General features: G+C 42.6%; 1 protein-coding gene across 3 annotated transcripts in view; it reads right to left on the bottom strand.

Moving 5' to 3' along the window:
* Positions 1-5,739: 5,739 nt before the first annotated feature.
* LOC129655368 (cytochrome P450 2J2-like) overlaps positions 5,740-18,827 on the bottom strand; it is a 43,196-nt gene continuing 30,108 nt past the window's right edge. Inside the window, exons 8-10 of one of the 3 annotated variants that reach the window (XR_008715937.1) lie at positions 15,538-15,676; positions 9,179-9,553; positions 5,740-7,563 (exon numbers count right to left, since the gene is read on the bottom strand). Coding sequence is in view for 1 of the 3 variants with exons in the window: in XM_055585671.1 (XP_055441646.1) it covers positions 9,375-9,553; positions 15,538-15,676 (318 nt within the window). In the remaining 2 variants the exon portion in view is untranslated. Of the gene's footprint in view, positions 7,564-8,031; positions 9,554-15,537; positions 15,677-18,827 lie in introns of those variants that run through there. The other 2 variants (XR_008715938.1, XM_055585671.1) reach the window with 2 other exon arrangements.

Raw genomic sequence — 18,827 nt, 5'->3', positions numbered from 1 at the left:
TCAGAGGAAAACATAGGCAGAACAATCTCCAACATAAATCACAGCAATATCTTCTTTGATTTACCTCCCAGAGCAAAGGAATTGAAACAAAAATAAACAAATGGGACCTAATTAAACTCAAAAACTTCAACATAGCAAAGGAAACCATAAGCAAAATGAAAAGGTAATCCATCAATTGGGAGAAAATATTTGCAAATGATGTGATCAATAAAGGATTAGTCTTCAAAATTTACAAACAGTTCATGTGCTGAACTGCATCAAAAAATGGGTGAAATATCTAAATAAACATTTCTTCAGAGAAGACATACAGATGGCCAAGAGGTACATAAAATGATGTTCAACACTGCTAATTATTAGAGTAAGGCAAGTTGAAACTACAATGAGCTGTCACCTCACACCACTCAAAATCTCTATCATCAAAAAATCTGCAATAAATGCTGTATAAGGTGTGGAGAGAAGAGAATCCTCCTACACTGTTGGTGAGAATGTAAATTGGTACGACCACTGTGGAGAACAGTATGGGAGTTCCTTAAAAAGCTAAACACAGAGCTACCACATGTTCCTGTAGTCCCACTCCTGGGCATACACCTGGAGAAAAACATAGTCCAAAAGGATACATGCACCCCAGTGTTCATTGCAGCACTGTTTACAATAGCCAAGACATGAAAGCAACCTAGATATCCATTGATAGAGGAATGGACACAGAGAATATGGTAATCATATCTAATGGAATATTACTTAGTCATTAAAAAGAATGAAATAATGCCATTTGCAGCAATGCAGAGGGACCTAGAGACTGTCATACTGAGTGAAGTAAGTCAGACAGAGAAAGAGAAATATCATAAGATTTCACTTATATGTGGAATTTAATAAGAAATGATACAACTGAACTTATTTACAAAACAGAAATAGACTCACAGACTCAGACAAAGAACTATGGTTACTAGGGTAGAAGGGTCAGGGAAAGGGGTAATTAGGGAGTTTGGGATTGAGATGTACATACTGCTATATTTAAAGCTGATTATCAACAAGGACCTACTGTATAGCATAGGGTCATCTGCTTGGTGTTGTGTGACGACCTAAAAAGGAGGGAAGTTTGAGGGGGAATAGATCCATGTATGTGTGTGACTGGGTTCCTTTGCTGTATGCCTGAAGCTATCACAGTATTATTGGTGAACCATATAACTCCAATATAAAATAAAAAGTTTAGAAAAAGTCAGTGTTTATATACACTAACAATGGACTATCCACAAAGGAAAGTAAGAAAACAATCTCATTTACAACAGCAACATAAAGACTGAAAATACTTATGAATACAGTTAATCAAAGAGGTGAGAGACTTGTATATTGAAAATTATAAAATATAGCAAATTAAAGAAGATCTGGATACATGGAAAGACTTCCCATTTTCACAGATTGAAAGAATTCATATTGTAAAAATACTGCCTAAAGTCATCTACATATTGAAGGTAAACCTTATCAAAATCCTAATGGCATTCTTCTCGGAAATAGGAAAAACATAAAATGCATATGGAAGCAGAAAAAAACCTTGAACAGCTAGAGTAATCTCAAACAAGAGGAACAAAGCTGTAAGCATCACAGTTTTGATTTCAAAATATGTTGCAAAACTATAGTATTGCAAAGAGACATATAGACCAATGGACCAGAATATTGAGCCCAGAAATAAACCCACACATTATGGTCAACTGCTCTTCAACCACAGATCTAGGAACACATAATGGGAAAAGATAGTATTGGGAGAACTGGATGTCCATATGTAGAAGAATGAAATGGAAACCTCACCTCACACAATACACAAAAATAAACTAAAATGGATTAAAGACTTAAAGGTAAGAGTCAAAATTCCAAAAATATAGGGGGAGAAGTTCTTGACATTGGCTTTAGTAACAATTTTTTGGTCACAACATCAAAAGCACAGACAACTAAAGCCTAAAGAGACAAGTGAGACTATATCAAATTCAAGAGTTTTTGAACAGCAAAGGAAACAGAGGGGAAAAGGCAACCTGTGGAAGGGGAGAAAATATCTGCAAAGTAAGTATAGATATATATATATACACATAGCTATATGTATATATATATATGAAGTCAAGTCACTCAGTCGTGTCCGACTCTTTGCGACCCTATAGATTGTAGCCCGCTGGGCTCCTATGTCCATGGGATTCTCTAGGCAAGAACACTGGAGTGGGTTGCCATTTCCTACTCCAGGGGATATATATATAATATACCCTATGTTTGCCAATATATATATACACAAGCATTATACATTAGGCATTAACATACAGTATATATAAAGAACTCATAAAACTCAATAGCATAAAAATCCAAATAAACAAAAACTTGAATAGATATTTCTCAAAAGAAGACATGCACATGGCCAAAAAATTAGTGCTCAGCATTACTTACTAGTAGTGAAATGCAAATGAAGGCCACAATGAGATGTCACCTCACAATTTTTAAAATGGCTAGCATCAAAAAAAAAAAAAAAACAAGTCTTGGAGAGTACGTGGACAGAAGGGAACTGTTATACACTGTTGATGGGAAAGTAAACTGGTACAGCCATTATGGAAAACAGTAGAGAGGATCCTCAAAATTTTTAAAAATATGTACTGTATGATCCAGTAATCTCACTTCTGGGAAAATATCCAAAGAAAGGAAATTAGTATATTGAAGAGATAGCTGCACTCCCAAATCCACTGCAGCATTATTCATAAAAGCCAAGATACAGAAACAAGCTAAGTGTCTGTCACTGGTGAATGAATAAAGAAAATACAAAGTGCACATATGCGCTTCCTAGGCGGCTCGGTAGTAAAGAATCTGCCTACAAATGCAAGAGCCACAGGAGCTGCGGGTTCTATCCCTGGGTCAGGATGATCCCCTGGAGGAGAAAATGGCAACCCACTCCAGTATTCTTGCCTGGGAAATCCCATTGACAGAGGAGCCTGGAAGCCTACAGTCCATGGAGTTGCAAAGAGTTGGACACGACTGAGTGACTGAGTTGTGACACACACAAAGTGTGTGTATATATACATACACATAATACACACACACAAACACAAAATAACCAGAATGTTTTAAGCCTTAAAAGAAAGGAAATTCTGCCATTTGCAAACAAAGTGAACCTGGAGTACATTATGCTAAGAAAAATAGTCATGTAAGAAAAAGAAGCACTATACTATCTCACTTAAATGCTGAATCTAAAAAAGTCAAACTCATAAAAGCAGAGGGTTGAACCATGGCTACCAGTGGCTGAAGGGTGTGGGATGCGGGGAGATATTCATCAGTGGATACTAGGGTTCAGTTTGTGGGTTAAGTTCTGGAGATCCAATATAGAGTATGATGATAATATACTTGAAATTTTCTAAAAGTGTAGATCTTAGATGAAATATCACCACACACACACATGGACACACATGGGTAACTAGAGATGATAGATAAGTTATTTAGCTTGATTGTGGTGAATTTTCACATTGTGTACTTAATATATACAAATATCAAGCGTACCCCTTAAACATATACAAATATATCTTAAAATCTTTTGGTGGTGGTGGTGGTTTAGTCACTACATTGTGTCTGACTCTTGCGATCCCATGGACTGTAGCCTGCTAGGCTCCTGAGTCCATGGATTCTCCAGGCAAGTATACTGGAGTAGGTTGCCATTTCCTTCTCCAGGGGATCTTCCCGACCCAGGAATTGAACCCAGGTCTCCTGCATTGCAGGCAGATAATTTACCAACTGAGACGAGGGAACCAATTTAAATCTTAATTAAAATATATTAATAATTAAAGTTGTTAAAATTGCTCATTTGAAGAGTTTGTTTAGTAATTCTAATGTCTGGGTTTTTCAGGGAGAGTTTCTAATTGCTTTTTACCGGGTATGTGGACCACAGTTTCTTATTTCTTTACATAGTTATAATTTTTGTTTAGAATTTGACCTTTTAAATGATACAGTGAGGAAACTCTGGACCACCACGAGTCTGTTATTGTGACTGTCACTGTTTTTGTTGCTTCCTGTTTAGTGACTTTCTTGGGATAATTCTGTAAAATTTCTGTTCTTCATCACATGGGGCACCTGAATGCTGTGCTGTTAGCCTCGTGTTCCTGCAAATGTGTGCACAGAGGTCTTCTCAAATGCCTTGAGCCTAATGGTCTCTCAGGACTCTGCACGTGATTTGGGGTAAGCCTTCAACACTTCAGCAGGCAGTTCACACCCTACATTAGCATTAACTTCCTGTTTGGGCAGAGCCTGGAGGTCAGCTGGAGATGAAATTAGTGCTTCCTAGGTTCCTCCTGAGCATGCACAGAGCCCTTGAAGGTACATAGCTTTCTAAATTCCCAGGAATATGGCAGAGTTTGTTGAATCCCCAGTGGACACCTTCTTCCCAGTTTTCCCTCTTAATCCTCTGGGCAGCATGTCTTTCCCCCTCATGTTACACCAATGTCCAATTGTCCCTGATGTGTTTTAATACATGCCTTATAGTGTGGTTCACACAGGCTGGGCTTGGAGGCAGGTTACTCCTGCGAAGAGTTGACTCATTGGAAAAGACCCTGATGCTGGGAGGGACTGGGGGCAGGAGGAGAAGGGGACAGAGGATGAGATGGCTGGATGGCATCACCGACTCGATGGACATGAGTTTAAGTGAACTCTGGGAGTTGGTGATGGACAGGGAGGCCTGGCGTGCTGCAATTCATGGGGTCGCAAAGAGTCGGACACGACTGAGTGCCTGAACTGAACTGAACTGATGGACTTCCGTGGTGATCCGGTGGCTAAAATTTCACCTTCCAATGCAGGAGGTGCGAGTTCTCGATCCCTGGTTGGGGAGCTATGATCGTACATGCCTTGTGGCCAAAACAACCAAAACATAAAAAAACAAAAGCAATATTGTAACAAATTAAAAAAAGATTAAAAAAAATGGCCCACATTAAAAAAGATCTTAAAAGAAAAAAAAATACAGGCCTTGAAAGAGTGGGTCTTTCAAGGGATCTGCCAGATAGTCCAGTACTGACAGCTGTCTGGGCTCAGGGCCTTTGGGGAACACGCTGCAGTGGCTGTTTGGCACCTGGTTTTCTTGGCTGCCAGAGTTGCCAGGCTGTTGCTTTTCAGGGTGACTGCAGAGCTGGGGAGAGAAAAGCTGGAGCAGGGCACAAGAGCTCAGTGCTCCTACTGCGATTCAGCCCTCCTTTTGTTTTTCTTTAAGTTTTTCCTTAAACAGAAGCTCAAGTTGTTCCAAGACTGCTTGCAATACTGTAGTTGCTGCACAAAATATGGTTAACGTGCAGAATTCTGGAAATGTGGATTTTGAGAACTTTTGTTGGTTTTCTCTGTGCTTTTATGGAGAAGTAGATTTCAGAATGTCCTTACTTTGCCATTTCAGAAGTTCTCCCCATAAGTCAGAGTTTTGGAAGTAGAAGGGACCTGAGCAAGCAGTCTTTGAGATCAACAGTTCCCAGAGTGTGACATGAAGGCTTTTAAAAGGCCTGCTGCACACAGCAGACATCTCTGACACACTGCAGCATTGATCAGTCTGCCCTGTCCCAATCACTGGGCTACTCCCCACCCCATCCCAACCCCAATAGGGTCAACAAACATTTGGTGAATGCCTACTATGCAACCACTTAGATACTGAGCCTAAGGGAGCCAGGGATAGTCACCTCTGAAGAGCTCAGTACACTTAGGAGATTACATGGAAATAGGGAATTTAAACCTCTGAATAAAGTTCTCAGAGAATGAAGAAGGGATCAACTAACTGGCTGAGAGAGTCCAGAAAATCGAAGATTTGGCATTAAAGCAGAGTCTGCCAGACATAATTAGACATTTCTTACAGAAAAATTGGAGAAGGCAATGGCACACCACTCCAGTAGTCTTGCCTGGAAAATCCCATGGACGGAGGAGCCTGGTAGGCTGCAGTCCAGGGGGTCGCTAAGAGTTGGACACGACTGAGCGACTTCACTTTGACTTTTCACTTTCATGCATTGGAGAAGGAAATGGCAACCCACTCCAGTGTTCTTGCTTGGAGAATCCCAGGGACGGGGCAGCCTGGTGGGCTGCCGTCTCTGGGGTCGCACAAAGTCAGACAACTCGGACACGACTGAAGTGACTTAGCAGTAGCAGTAGCAGCAGTAGTACAGAAAAATACAGATAGACAAGAATATGATAAAGAACCTAGCCTGGAGGGAATTGATAAGCGGTAAGTATTTTGGCAGAAGTACTAAGAGATGTGTCTGAAGAGATGAGCTGGTGTCAGAGCACAAAGGCTACCGTGTGCCCAGTTAATGAGCAGGAACCCGTGACCTGCTCACTGACCGGGAATGCCTGGCTGTGCCTGGTCCACCTCCAGAGGGCGCTGTTCGCCTAGCCCACCATGAGGGCATCCTGGGGGTTTACCATGTGGCAGCCCTGCTAAAGCATTCATAAAGATCCTGTGGTCAGTAGGGAGGAGAGCAACCTACAGTGAACCCACCTGATGACCTTATAAGAAGGCAGGGAAATTTAGAATACAGTAGAGGGAAAGCGTTAGTTACTGAGTAACTTTACTTCAAACTACGGAGAAGGCAATGGCACCCCGCTCCAGTACTCTTGCCTGGAAAATCCCATGGATGGAGGAGCCTGGTAGGCTGCAATCCATGGGGTCGTGAAAAGTTGGACATGACTGAGCGACTTTACTTTCTCTTTTCACTTTCCTGCATTGGAGAAGGAAATGGCAACCCACTCCAGCGTTCTTGCCTGGAGAATCCCAGGGATGGGGGAGCCTGGTGGGCTGCCGTCTATGGGGTCGCACAGAGTCGGACACGACTGCAGCGACTTAGCAGCTTAGCAGAGGGAAAGGGGAGCTGGAGCTCCCCAAATGAACCAGGAATAAGAGAGTTACAAAAATACAGATGACAAAATACTTGTGTAAATGGCTTGGACAAGAAGAGAGTTCATAATTTAGAGTCTCTCCAGTGAGCTTTGAGGAAAGAAGGAGACATTTTGCATGGTCAGAAAGTTCAAATACTCCCAATCCTGTGTCCCCAAGTTTTCTGGTTAATTGTTGTCACACTCTGCTTGAGTCTGGGTCCCACTGCATCTATTAGACAGGAGGAGTGTCCAGGGTTTTCCATTGATTCCACAAGTAGGTAAACTCCCGTCCTTCTAGAATCACGGAAAATGCACAGCAGAGCAGGAATGGACCTCAGAGATGAGTCAACAAAATCCACTGAGCACATAATGAAAAGCATTTTGGTCAATTCTCAGTCTTCTATGCGGAGAAGGCAATGGCACCCCACTCCAGTACTCTTGCCTAGAAAATCCCATGGATGGAGGAGCCTGGTAGGCTGCAGTCCATGGGGTCGCTAGAGTCGGACACGACTGAGCGACTTCACTTTCTCTTTTCACTTTCATGCATTGGAGAAGGAAATGGCAACCCACTCCCGTGTTCTTGCCTGGAGAATCCCAGGGATGGTGGAGCCTGGTGGGCTGCCATCTATGGGGTCACACAGAGTCAGACACAACTGAAGCGACTTAGCAGCAGCAGCAGCAGCAGCAGCAGTCTTCTATGTGGATGATCTGATTGGGAGAAAAAGAAGTGGAAGAGAAGGACTCAGATGTTCAGGAAGTTCAAGGTCTGCTTTGAATAGCTTTATTCTAGAAATGTCCTTTAGGTTGCTTTCCGGAGATGTAACTTTCCAGGATGTTACAAAGAAAGCATGCTCTGGTGGGTGGCTAGGGTTCTCACTTTCTATTCTAGACCAAATTCTCCATCTAAACTCTAGGAACACAACCAACTCTCCCAGACATACTCTTGGCTCTGACAGGCTCAGGCTAGCTCCAGTCAGACACTTTCTCTCTCACTTGCCTTCTGTCCCTCCCTCTCTCCTTCTCTTGCTCTTCAGTCTCTTTCCCTTTCTAATGGTATTTATTGAATTAGCTTTTCTCTGAATTCCAAGCAACAGGAATGAAAAGCCCAATGACCTCATGGCCCTTTTTGTTCTGAGCTATTTAAATTCCTTAGGTGTAGCAATGTTAGACAAAAGACCTTGAATGGTTTAGTCCCATTCACTAGGTTTGTTGGTATCTGTCTGCATGGGGGTTGGCATCCAAACCCAGGGACTGTCAGTGGGACCTGGCCTTCCAGTTGGTGCCATTTTCTCCCCTCAGTAACCACACACAAGGAGGGCTGAGCAGGATTCTGGCATTTCACTTTCCTGCTATAAAATATTCTACCATGCCTCAGCTGTTGTGTTTAGGCTGGGAATACTTGCCAACCAAAAGCCAACATCAGTTTGTGAGAAAAGATCACACCCACCACACTGTCAAATCCAATATGAAATGGCTTGGGAATAAATAATACCAGAGAGGGGATTGAAGTGTAAGGAGGAGCTTAAAAGATAGAAAATATTTCCACATTTGTTTCCCCCTAACCTGCTTACCGGGAGAAGGCAATGGCACCCCACTTCAGTACTCTTGCCTGGAAAATCCCATGGACGGAGGAGCCTGGTGGGCTGCAGTCCATGGGGTCGCTAAGAGTCAGACACAACTGAGCGACTTCACTTTGACTTTTCACTTTCATGTACTGGAGAAGGAAATGGCAACCCACTCCAGTGTTCTTGCCTGGAGAATCCCAGGGACGGGGGAGCCTGGTGGGCTGCCGTCTATGGGGTTGCACAGAGTTGGACATGACTGAAGTGACTTAGCAGCAGCAGCAGCAGCAACCTGCTTACCACGTTTAGTTAAATGGATTCCAAGACCAAGATAGTGCTTTGTTAGGTAAATCAGAGAACATTCTTCTTCACAGAAACCAGCCTATAAATTAGGAATTCCATCTGCCCTGCTGACTTCCCAGGGACCAGTCTGGGGCAGAAGCAGGATAAGCCTGCCCAGTGCTACCAAGTGTGAGGGCCTATCTGGACACAGTCAGTGGCTGCCCCAGGGCCCAACTTCTAACTCTTATCCACCATTTGGCACCACTTTGACCCAGGCCATCTCAACAAGCCAAAGCAAATCCCTATCTAAGGAAGGAAGCAGAAGGAGGCAGATCAGAGCTATGACTTTTATGATGTACTTTATGGTTTCCAAGCCACTTAAAGCCCATTATTTCCTCTGATTTTTACAGCAATTCTTCTTTTTAGAGAAGAAATCATTGTCCACTTTAAATCCTCTGGATGAAAATGAAATCACTCACAACATAACTGATTCTCTCAATGCCCCACTGGAGACGGTAAAGCTGGGGTTTGGATCCAGTTTCCTCTGAGTCCAGTTCCTGTGACCTGTCCCAGAGGCACTGGATGCTGTCCTCTCACTTCTGAGCAGGCCCTGTGCCTTGAAGGGTGACAGGCCCATTCTTCCTGCTTTCCTTCCCCTCTCTTTCCCCAACAACTTCAGGCCCGAGGAACAGCACAGAGGCAATGGCTGACTGGGGAGAGGGTCAAGCCCATTCTGAACTTCAGGCTTAACTCTTCATTGTCTGGAGGCCTGAAGGTAAATTTTTGCAGAAGTGAGGTAAAAAAAATAAACAACTCAGTTCTGGCCAATTGTTCTCCAAGGCACATCCTCTTTCCTGAAAGAGAATAAAAAGTTACCTGTTCAGGTGGTGTCTGTACCAGCAAGCACTGAAATATTTTATGACTTCTTGTAAAACCTGAGCAAAGGGAGGGCCGGCCAGCCTCTGGGGCTTTATGTATTCAGTTTGATCACAACCACCTGGGTTAACCAATGGAGAAGGAAATGGCAATCCACTCCAGTATTCTTGCCTGGAAAATCCCATGGATGGAAGAACCTGGCGGGCTACAGTCCATGGGGTTGCAAGGAGTGGGACACGACTGAGCGACTAACGCTCACACATAAACACCGGGGTTAGCCAAAGCTCCGCGAGCTAATTACACAATCGCACACTCCCAGCCTGCAGGGCTCAGACGCGTGAGGCACAGGGTGAAGGCGCAGCATGTGTGTGAGAGAAGTGAGGCCTGAGCTGGCCCAGCACTAGCCTAACGTTGTTTACAAATCCATTAGCAAACAATAATGACTAAAGCAGACAAAAACCCAAAATTCTAGGTAGTTTTTCTCAATTGTAAAAAGAAACTTATGAAAAGTGTAAACAAGTAAGTGTCAGATCAAGGTTTCTCAAGTACAAGGCATCTTCTCTCTACATCACAGTTCCCTCTATTATGACCGGGAATCTCCCTGCCATGGAGGGCCGACCCCATCTCATCCCACCTGTGTTCACCTGCTCCAGGCTTCCCTCCTCCCCCACTTGGGCTACAACGCCCCACACTGGGCTCTACCATCATCTCTCTTTTTGGTGTTTTAATAACTTACTTTCTCCCTAAGAGAGAAAGAAAAAATAAAAAAAAACAAAACTGTGACATGTGTAAAGACAAAAAAAGATGTTTGTAACCTCCAAATTCAGACAAAACCCTTGTTAATATTAGACATATTTCCACAATGTCTTTGTAAGGATTCTCCTGCACACCGTCACTGGGATTACTCTCTGTAATAAATTCTGGGCGTTGCTTCTGTTACCTGGTATTTTCCCCTGTAATGAAACTTTCTTAGAAATAGTTAATGTAGCATGCCTCTATTTTGTCCTTGCCTATAATGAGCTGTTGAGGAAAAGAAATTAGAGAATATCTGCAAAAGTGTTGAATAAATTAAAATATGCTTTAGAATCATATCGTTCTTAAATTGTTTTGTGCCTGTTTCCCACCAGCGTGTATCTAATTTTCTCTGTTCCCCTCATCCTTATCTCTGTGTGTGTGTGTATGTGTGTGCTCAGTCGTGTCCAGTTTTACAGGCAAGAATACTAAGTGGGTTGCCATTTCCTACTCCGGGGATCTTCCTGACCCAGGCATGGAACCCGCATCTCTTGCATCTCCTGCTTTGGCAGGTGGATTCTTTATCACTGCACCACTTGGGAAGCCCCCTTATCTCTTTACCCATCACAAATAGTACAATGAGGAATTTTGTTAAAATAGTATCAGATCAGATATATTGTAAATACCCAGGATTCTCCTAGAAGAATCCATATATGACAAAACTGGACCCATGGAATCAGGAACCAGGGTTACAGTACTCGTTTCATCAGTACCCAGCTCTGGGCTATGAGTAAACCCTTTATTCTTACAGACCTGAACATGTCTCACTTGTCAAACACGTGAGATAATCTCTCTCCCAACTATATTACATGGCTGGGTGAGGATACCAGGAAGACAGGAGATATGAATTATATGAATTTTGCTTTTAAAATCATGAGAAGGAGGGCAGCTTGATCTCACAGCTTCATCCTGGACTATGGGAAACGTGGACCTTCTCCTTGGTGCTTCCATTAACTGGCCGTCAGTAACTAACCAGGTCAGTTACCTCATTGGTGAAATGAGAGCAATGACCTAGGGTTTTGGGGGAAAGTTCTTCATAATTTTATCTCCCATGATCCAGTGAATTAAAATTTTTTTTTTAAAAAACGAGGACTCAGCCTCTTGCTTTTCATGAAGCTGTCTGTGCTTTGTTGGATTGAAAGGGAAAAACTTAAATGAGGAAAAGAAAATACAAATTTGCAGTAACAGCTTTGCCATCAGCCCTGCTTATATGCATGTGTCCTAATTCCACACCTTATCATCCTTTTCAGAGAAGGGAAGGAGCTCTCCACATTCTATCCCTTCAGGGAAGCTGTTTTTACAAAGCGCCAGATCAAGAATGAGGCAAAGCCACTGTGCTCCAGAGATGGCAGTGTGGTGAGAAGACAAGACAGTGGTGTTGACTCTATTTCCTGAAACCTTTAAAGCTGTTCTCACTCTGTCACTGCTAAGGAAATCCCCAAATTGCTTGCCTTCTCTCAATTGCATTCTCCTCAGCAAAAAGACAGACAGTGAGACCAACTATTTGCAAAAATGGCTCCAATTTACCCCATCTCCCTGTACCCACATCATTGGCAACATGATTTCATACCCTTCCCATGAAAACTGTGCTACTTTCCCTTTCTCTTGAACTGGGGCTCACAGGTGACCTATGGTGGCCACCAGAATGCAGTGGAAATGATGGTTGCCAGTTCCCAGCCTGGCCCTTAGGAGGCACTGTGTGCTTTTCTCCCTCCTGGGGTCTTATCTTCTACATGTACATCCGCTGGCTAGATTGCTGGAGGATGAAATTTGGAAAGGACCCCCACTGTCTCAGCTGAGGTCGTCTTCCCTCAGTCTTCAGTCAGCTCAGCTCCCAAACAGGCAAGAGGACAAAGCTAAGATCAGTTGAGCTCCCAGCTCAACTGCAGACTTGGGAGCAGTAATACACACTAAAGCTATGGTTTTCCCAATAGTCATGTACGGGTATAAGAGTAGGAACATAAAGGTTGAGCACTGAAGAACTGATGCTTTTGAACTGTGGTGCTGGAAAAGACCCTTGCGACTCCCTTGGACTGCAAGGAGATCAAACCAGGCAATCCTAAAGAAAATCAACTCTGAATATTTATTGGAAAGACTGTTACTCAAGCTGAAACTCCAATACTTTGAACATGTGATGCAAAGAGCTGACTCACTGGAAAAACCCCAATGCTGGGGAAGATTGAAGGTAAAAGGAGAAGGCGCATGGTAGAGGATAAGATGGTTAGATAACATCACTGACTCAAATGATTGAATTTGAGAAAACTCCAGGAGATGCTGGGAAAGACTGAGAACAGGAGGAGAAGTGGGTGACAGAGGATGAAATGGTTGGACGGCATCATTGACTCAATGGACATGAGTGTGAATAAACTCTAGGAGATAGTAGAGGACAGAGGAGCCTGGTGTGCTACAGTCCATGGGGTCACAAAGAGCCAGACATAACTTAGCTACTGAACAACAACCATGATTGTTTTAAGTCACCGAGTTATCCATCTTTGTTATGCAGCAATATAATACTTGATACATATGATATGAATTTGGTGAATCTTAAAATGGAAAGGCTTTAAGTGGGCAAGTGGATTACATTTTAACTATGCAGGAAGGAGCACTAGATGAGAAACTTGAGTCTAGGCCCCATTCTGACAATTCTTTGGGCTCAAGATCTTGAAAAAGAAATTCCCCTTTTAATTATAGGCTTCATTTACAAGGAAATTATCTCATTTAATTACCCTTTTAATTATAGGCTTCATTTACAAGGAAATTATCTCATTTAATCCTCACAGCAGCCCAGTTATTAATAGTTAGGCAATGGATCAGTATCTCATTTCTTAATGTAAGGAAACTAAGAACAAGAGAGAATTGTTTCTTATTCAAGATCTTGAGCCCAAAGAATTGTCAGAATGGGGCCTAGACTCAAGTTTCTCATCAAGTGCTCCTTCCTGCATAGTTAGAATGTAATCCACTTGCCCACTTAAAGCCTTTCCATTTTAAGATTCACCAAATTCATATCATATTATAACTCTCAATAGCAAAAACTAAAAAAAAAACTGTGAGTCAAGAATGATTAAAATACTTAAAATACACATGGGAAACTCTGTCTTGTAGTAGGAAACATGAAGCTCTTACAGACAGGAAGATTGAAAGGTGTTTCTACATCTCATGTCTGCTTTCATGTTAGGAAGTGACTTGTCCAGTGTAAAGGTGGTACAGAACCAGAGGAAGAAAGACACAGAAGATCTAAACAGAATCAGTTCAGATACATGCAGGACAGTGTCCTACAGCAGGAAAGCCTGGGCTTTGCATCACTTCTACATGGGGTCAAATTCCAGTCCCTCCCTCTCTATGCCTTTGTGGCATGATCAGCAAAATAATACTGTTGTAGAAAATCAATCTATATTTAATTTAAATCAGTGATAAGAAAACTACTATAAATTCCAGAGTGCCAACTCATTGTAATGTTTAGTTACTGTTTTGGAGGGAGACGCTGCTAGGAAGAACACAGGCTTTAGTGTTTGATAAACTTGGTCAACACTGAGCTCTAGCTCTGCCTTGTGAGCTTTTTTATGGCTGCAGGCACAGTAGCTGACCCTGCTAAGTTCAGTTTCCTTCCATATCCCTAAAGGTGGTGAATAGAATTTTGTAATGAGGTAACACTAGAACACATGCTTTTTCACTTTTTATGACAATTAAATTTATTTTTTTGATTGAAGGATACTTGCTTTACAGAATTGGAACACACACTTTTTAAGAGATTTTTTTTTTTTTTACTTCATTCATTATCATATCCTCAGGGCTCAATGTCTGATACATAATAGATGCCCAGGAAATATTTACAGAATTAAGAAATTGGAAATTTAGTTGAAATGATCTCTGCAACATACCTAAGTTAATATGTGAAATATACTAAAATTTTTCTCACTCATTTTACAATGTTATAAATTAAAATACTCTTTTGGAACTGGCTGGCTTGGAAACCCGGGAGGTTTCACTGCACCTTCTTTCATACCTTTCAAATTGTATACCATGTAAATGTATTGACTAGTTATTTAAAGAGTCACTAGAATTTAAAACAGTAAAAGGACTTCTTACAGACCAGTGATAGAGTAGAATCCCATTGAATTAAGCCTGCGGCACTATTCAATCTTCTCTCTGCACGACAGGAAAGGTCTGAGCTCTTGTTTCAGCATTCTGGGGACAGCACAACGTGAACCTGAAACCTCCATCAGAGTCAAGCAAGGGCTTAGGAAGTAAAGGCATGAGTCCTGGTGATGCTCCACCCAGGGAATGCTGAGGTGCAACCAACAGCAAGACAGAGTCACTCTGGAGGGGACTCCATGGTGTGGACTTAACACTGTTGCCTGACATTCTGGTAAACAATGAATGCTGCCCTCCACAAAGCCATAAGTCACTGAAGCTTCCCCCAGTGCTGTGCTCTGAGTGGAATTCAGGATGGAAACAAAGAGGGTACTGGCTCTAGAGTGTTAGGATGCACATAAAGGACTGATGCTAAAGCTGAAACTCCAGTACTTTGGCCACCTCATGCGAAGAGTTGACTCATTGGAAAAGACTCTGCTGCTGGGAGGGATTGGGGGCAGGAGGAGAAGGGGACGACAGAGGATGAGATGGCTGGATGGCATCACTGACTCGATAGGCATGAATCTGAGTGAACTCCGGGAGTTGGTGATGGACAGGGAGGCCTGGCATGCTGCGATTCATGGGGTCGCAAAGAGTTGGACATGACTGAGCGACTGAACTGAACTGAACTGAAAGGAATAATTTCACTGAGCCCAGACTCTTGCATCTTCCCATAAAAAGAAAGACACTAAAATCATTAACTTGAAATGTCTGGTCTTTTTTTTGTGTGTGTGACTAGCAAAATCTTATGATGTTTGATTACATGTTTATTTTTTCTCTTTTCCAGCAAGAATTCCTACATACCCTGGTTCTTTCCCTACCTTTTGGAAACAGTCCCCAAAAGCTATCTGAGAAGCCACCTTCCTAGGATATAGTCTTCTGTAATGCCCTGAATAAAAATTATCAACTTTTAGGCTGAGTTTTTATTTTCCTGTTGAACCTGGAGACATGCCAACTAAAGCAAAACACCAGGGAGAAGAGGAGGGAAGGGCTGCGAGAGGGACTCTGGGTTCCCACACTAATATTTCTCGCTACTCACCTATTGAAAAAGGCAGAAAGGCTTCCCTTTTCTTAAACTGTCCATTCTCTAGAAAATGCTCTGGATTGAATGCGTCGGGGGTGGCCCACTCTGTGGGGTCCCTGTGCAGTGCAGTCAGGTTGGTCAGCACCATGGTACCCTGGAGAAGGCAGAAGAGACTCAGGCAGGGATTGACCCACACAACATATGTGTGCAGAGGGGTGGCAGTCCCCCGGGACTCCACACCAAGGCTGACAGCTCCCTGAGCTCCCTCAGGCTCCCTGACCCACCACCTTCTGAGGCCAGCCCCTAGGACCCAGCTCTTTGCCATGGGACAGCTTACAGTGATGGACTGGAATTGTCTGATGGGAATTTGACCAGGGAAGTGTGACTGCTCTTAGTGCAGAATAGATCTCTGCAGGGACTTGTCAGTGTAGAACTCAGGAGGGAACACATATGCATCAATAAAGAGAATAGTGAGACATCTCCCATTTGCTTCCTTCCAATGTCTAGTCTGTTCTACAGAGGGTTTAATAATAGAATGAGGTCACCCAGCCAAAGGAACCGCTGTTCTTCCAGATACAGAGCAAGAAACCTAGGTGTCTTCCATAGTGCCTCCCTTTCCCCCATTCTTCCTTCAACCAATCCTTCTTTTGGTCAATTTTACTTGAAATTTCTCTTGATCCTGTTATTCCATTTTGTGTCCACTACTGCCACCTGATTCAGGCTACCACCTCGCTTGGCTGCTGCTGCTGCTGCTGCTAAGTCACTTCAATCGTGTCCTACTCTGTGCGACCCCATAGACGGCAGCCCACCAGGCTCCCCCGTCCCTGGGATTCTCCAGGCAAGAACACTGGAGTGGGTTGCCATTTCCTTCTCCAATGCATGAAAGTGAAAAGTGAAAGTGAAGTCGCTCAGTCATGTCCGACTCTTAGTGACCTCATATACTGCAGCCTACCAGGCTCCTCCACCCATGGGATTTTCCAGGCAAGAGTGCTGGAGTGGAAAATCCACTGCCTAATAGCCCTGCCTATGCCCATATTCTCTTTGCCCCTTTAGTGTGCTCCACATGATGAAAGCAGAGTTTGCTCTGAATAAGATTTAATCATTCCACTCCTATCTACCCACCACACCTGAAACGTGATAGATACCCTTCAATAACTCCCATCACTCTTAGATGAAGGACACATCAACCTGCTCCCTGTCTGAGTCACCCTCCTGCCTGCACTCCCACTACATCAAGCTTCTTTCAGTTTCTCAAACATGCCACATTTCCCCACTCATTTCCGTGCCTTTTTACATGCTGTTCACCTTTGCCTGGAATGTCCTTCCTTCTCATTTTGTCATGAGTTAACTCTTAACCATCCTTTGATCCTCTGCTCAAACATCACTTCCTTTGGGAAGTCCTCTCTGCCTGCTCCTGCTCCCACTCCTCATTGCAGCCAGCCTGCATCTTCCTAGAAACCAGTGATTTTTTTCCTTTAGATAGTTACCACAGCTGTACTTATAAACTTGCATGATTATTTTCCTCTGAGTTGTTCTCTGAGGTCTAAACATTTTAGGTGCTTAATGAACATCTGATGAATTAATAAAGAATAATAAGTGCTATTTTGAGAACTTTCTATAGTAAACACAAGGTTAAATATTCTACATGCATGACCTCATTACATGTTCATCTGTGAGATGGATTTAAATGCATATTTTAAAGCTCTGAGAGGTGGAATAAGATGCCCAGAGTCACAGGGTGGAAGGAGGTAGAAAAATGATTTGAATTAGGATGTTTGACGTCAAAGTTATGACCCCTAGCCTCTACAACATAGCCAATGAGATCTTTTAATTCCCAGGATGATTTTTTAAGTTAACATTAATAATCAATGTCAGAGCAAGTCTACTGATCTGGGGTGGTTTCCTGGAGTTAAATGAATTGCTATAAAAATGCAAAGATCACTTGAGAAATAATATAGACCTCAGCAAGAGTCAAATACGACTTAGCAACTAAACCACCACCACCAGCCTTCAACCATAAATGATCAATTAGCAAGAAAATATTAGGTTGGTGCAAAAGTAATTGTGGTTTTGCACTACTGAATTTCGCCCTTTGATATTGGAATACATTCTTAAATGTGGTTATGTTATACATCATTTTCATGCACATTTCTTGCTTTATGGTTTTTTTTGCTAATGACTTATTACTTGCTGTGTATTTTATATTTATTTTAGACTATGGAAATAATGTTAGACAAAAAGCAAGTGAGCAATTTTCTTATAGGTCAGAATGGGTCATAGAGCAGCAGAGACAACTTGCAGCATCAACAACGCATTTGGTCCAGGAACTGCTAATGAATACACACTGCAGTGGTGGTTCAAGAAGTTTTGCAAAGGAGATGAGAGAGAGTCTTGAAGATGAGGAGTATAGTGGCTGGCCACTGGAAATAGACGACTGTTGGAGAGCAATCATCAAAGCTGATCCTCTTACAACTATAAGAGAAGTTGCTGAAGAACTCAGTGTCAACCATTCTATGGTCACTTGGCATTTGAAGCAAATTGGAAAGGTGAAAAGCTCAATAAATAGGTACCTCACGAGTAGACCGCAAATTTAAAAAATCATCATTTTGAAGTGTCATCTTTGCTTATTCTATACAACAAAGAACCATTTCTCAATTGAATGGTGATATGCAACAAAAAGTGGGTTTTATATGACAACAGGTGATGACCAGCTCAGTGGCTGGATCTAGAAGAAGCTCTAAAGCATTTCCCAAAGCCAAACTTGCACCGAAAAAAGGTCAGTCACTGGTGGTCTGCTGCTGGTCTGATCCACTACAGCCTTCTGAATTCCAGCAAAACCATTACATTTGAAAAGCATGCTCAGCGAATCAATGAGATGCACCGAAAACTGCAATGTCTGCAGCTGGGATTAGTCAACATAATGGGCCCAATTCTTCTCCATGACAACAACTGACTGCATGTTGCCTACTTCAAAAGTTGAGACGACCCAGAGGGATGGTACGGGGAGGCAGAAGGGAGGGGGGTTCAGGATGGGGAACACGTGTATACCTGTGGCGGATTCATGTTGATGTATGGCAAAATCAATACAATATTGTAAAGTACTTAACCCCCAATTAAAATAAATAAATTTATATTAAAAAAAAAAGTTGAATGAACTGGGCTACAGAGTTTCGCCTCAACTACCATATTCACCCGACCTCAGTAGCCAACCAATTACCACTTCCTCAAGCATCTTGATAACTTTTTGCAGGGAAAATGCTTCCATAATCAGTAAGAGGCAGAAAATGCTTGTCAAGAGTCCTGAA

This window comes from Bubalus kerabau, chromosome 6, assembly GCF_029407905.1.
Source record: "Bubalus kerabau isolate K-KA32 ecotype Philippines breed swamp buffalo chromosome 6, PCC_UOA_SB_1v2, whole genome shotgun sequence".
Taxonomy (NCBI): domain Eukaryota; kingdom Metazoa; phylum Chordata; class Mammalia; order Artiodactyla; family Bovidae; genus Bubalus; species Bubalus kerabau.
This window is presented reverse-complemented; position numbering and strand designations above follow the sequence as displayed.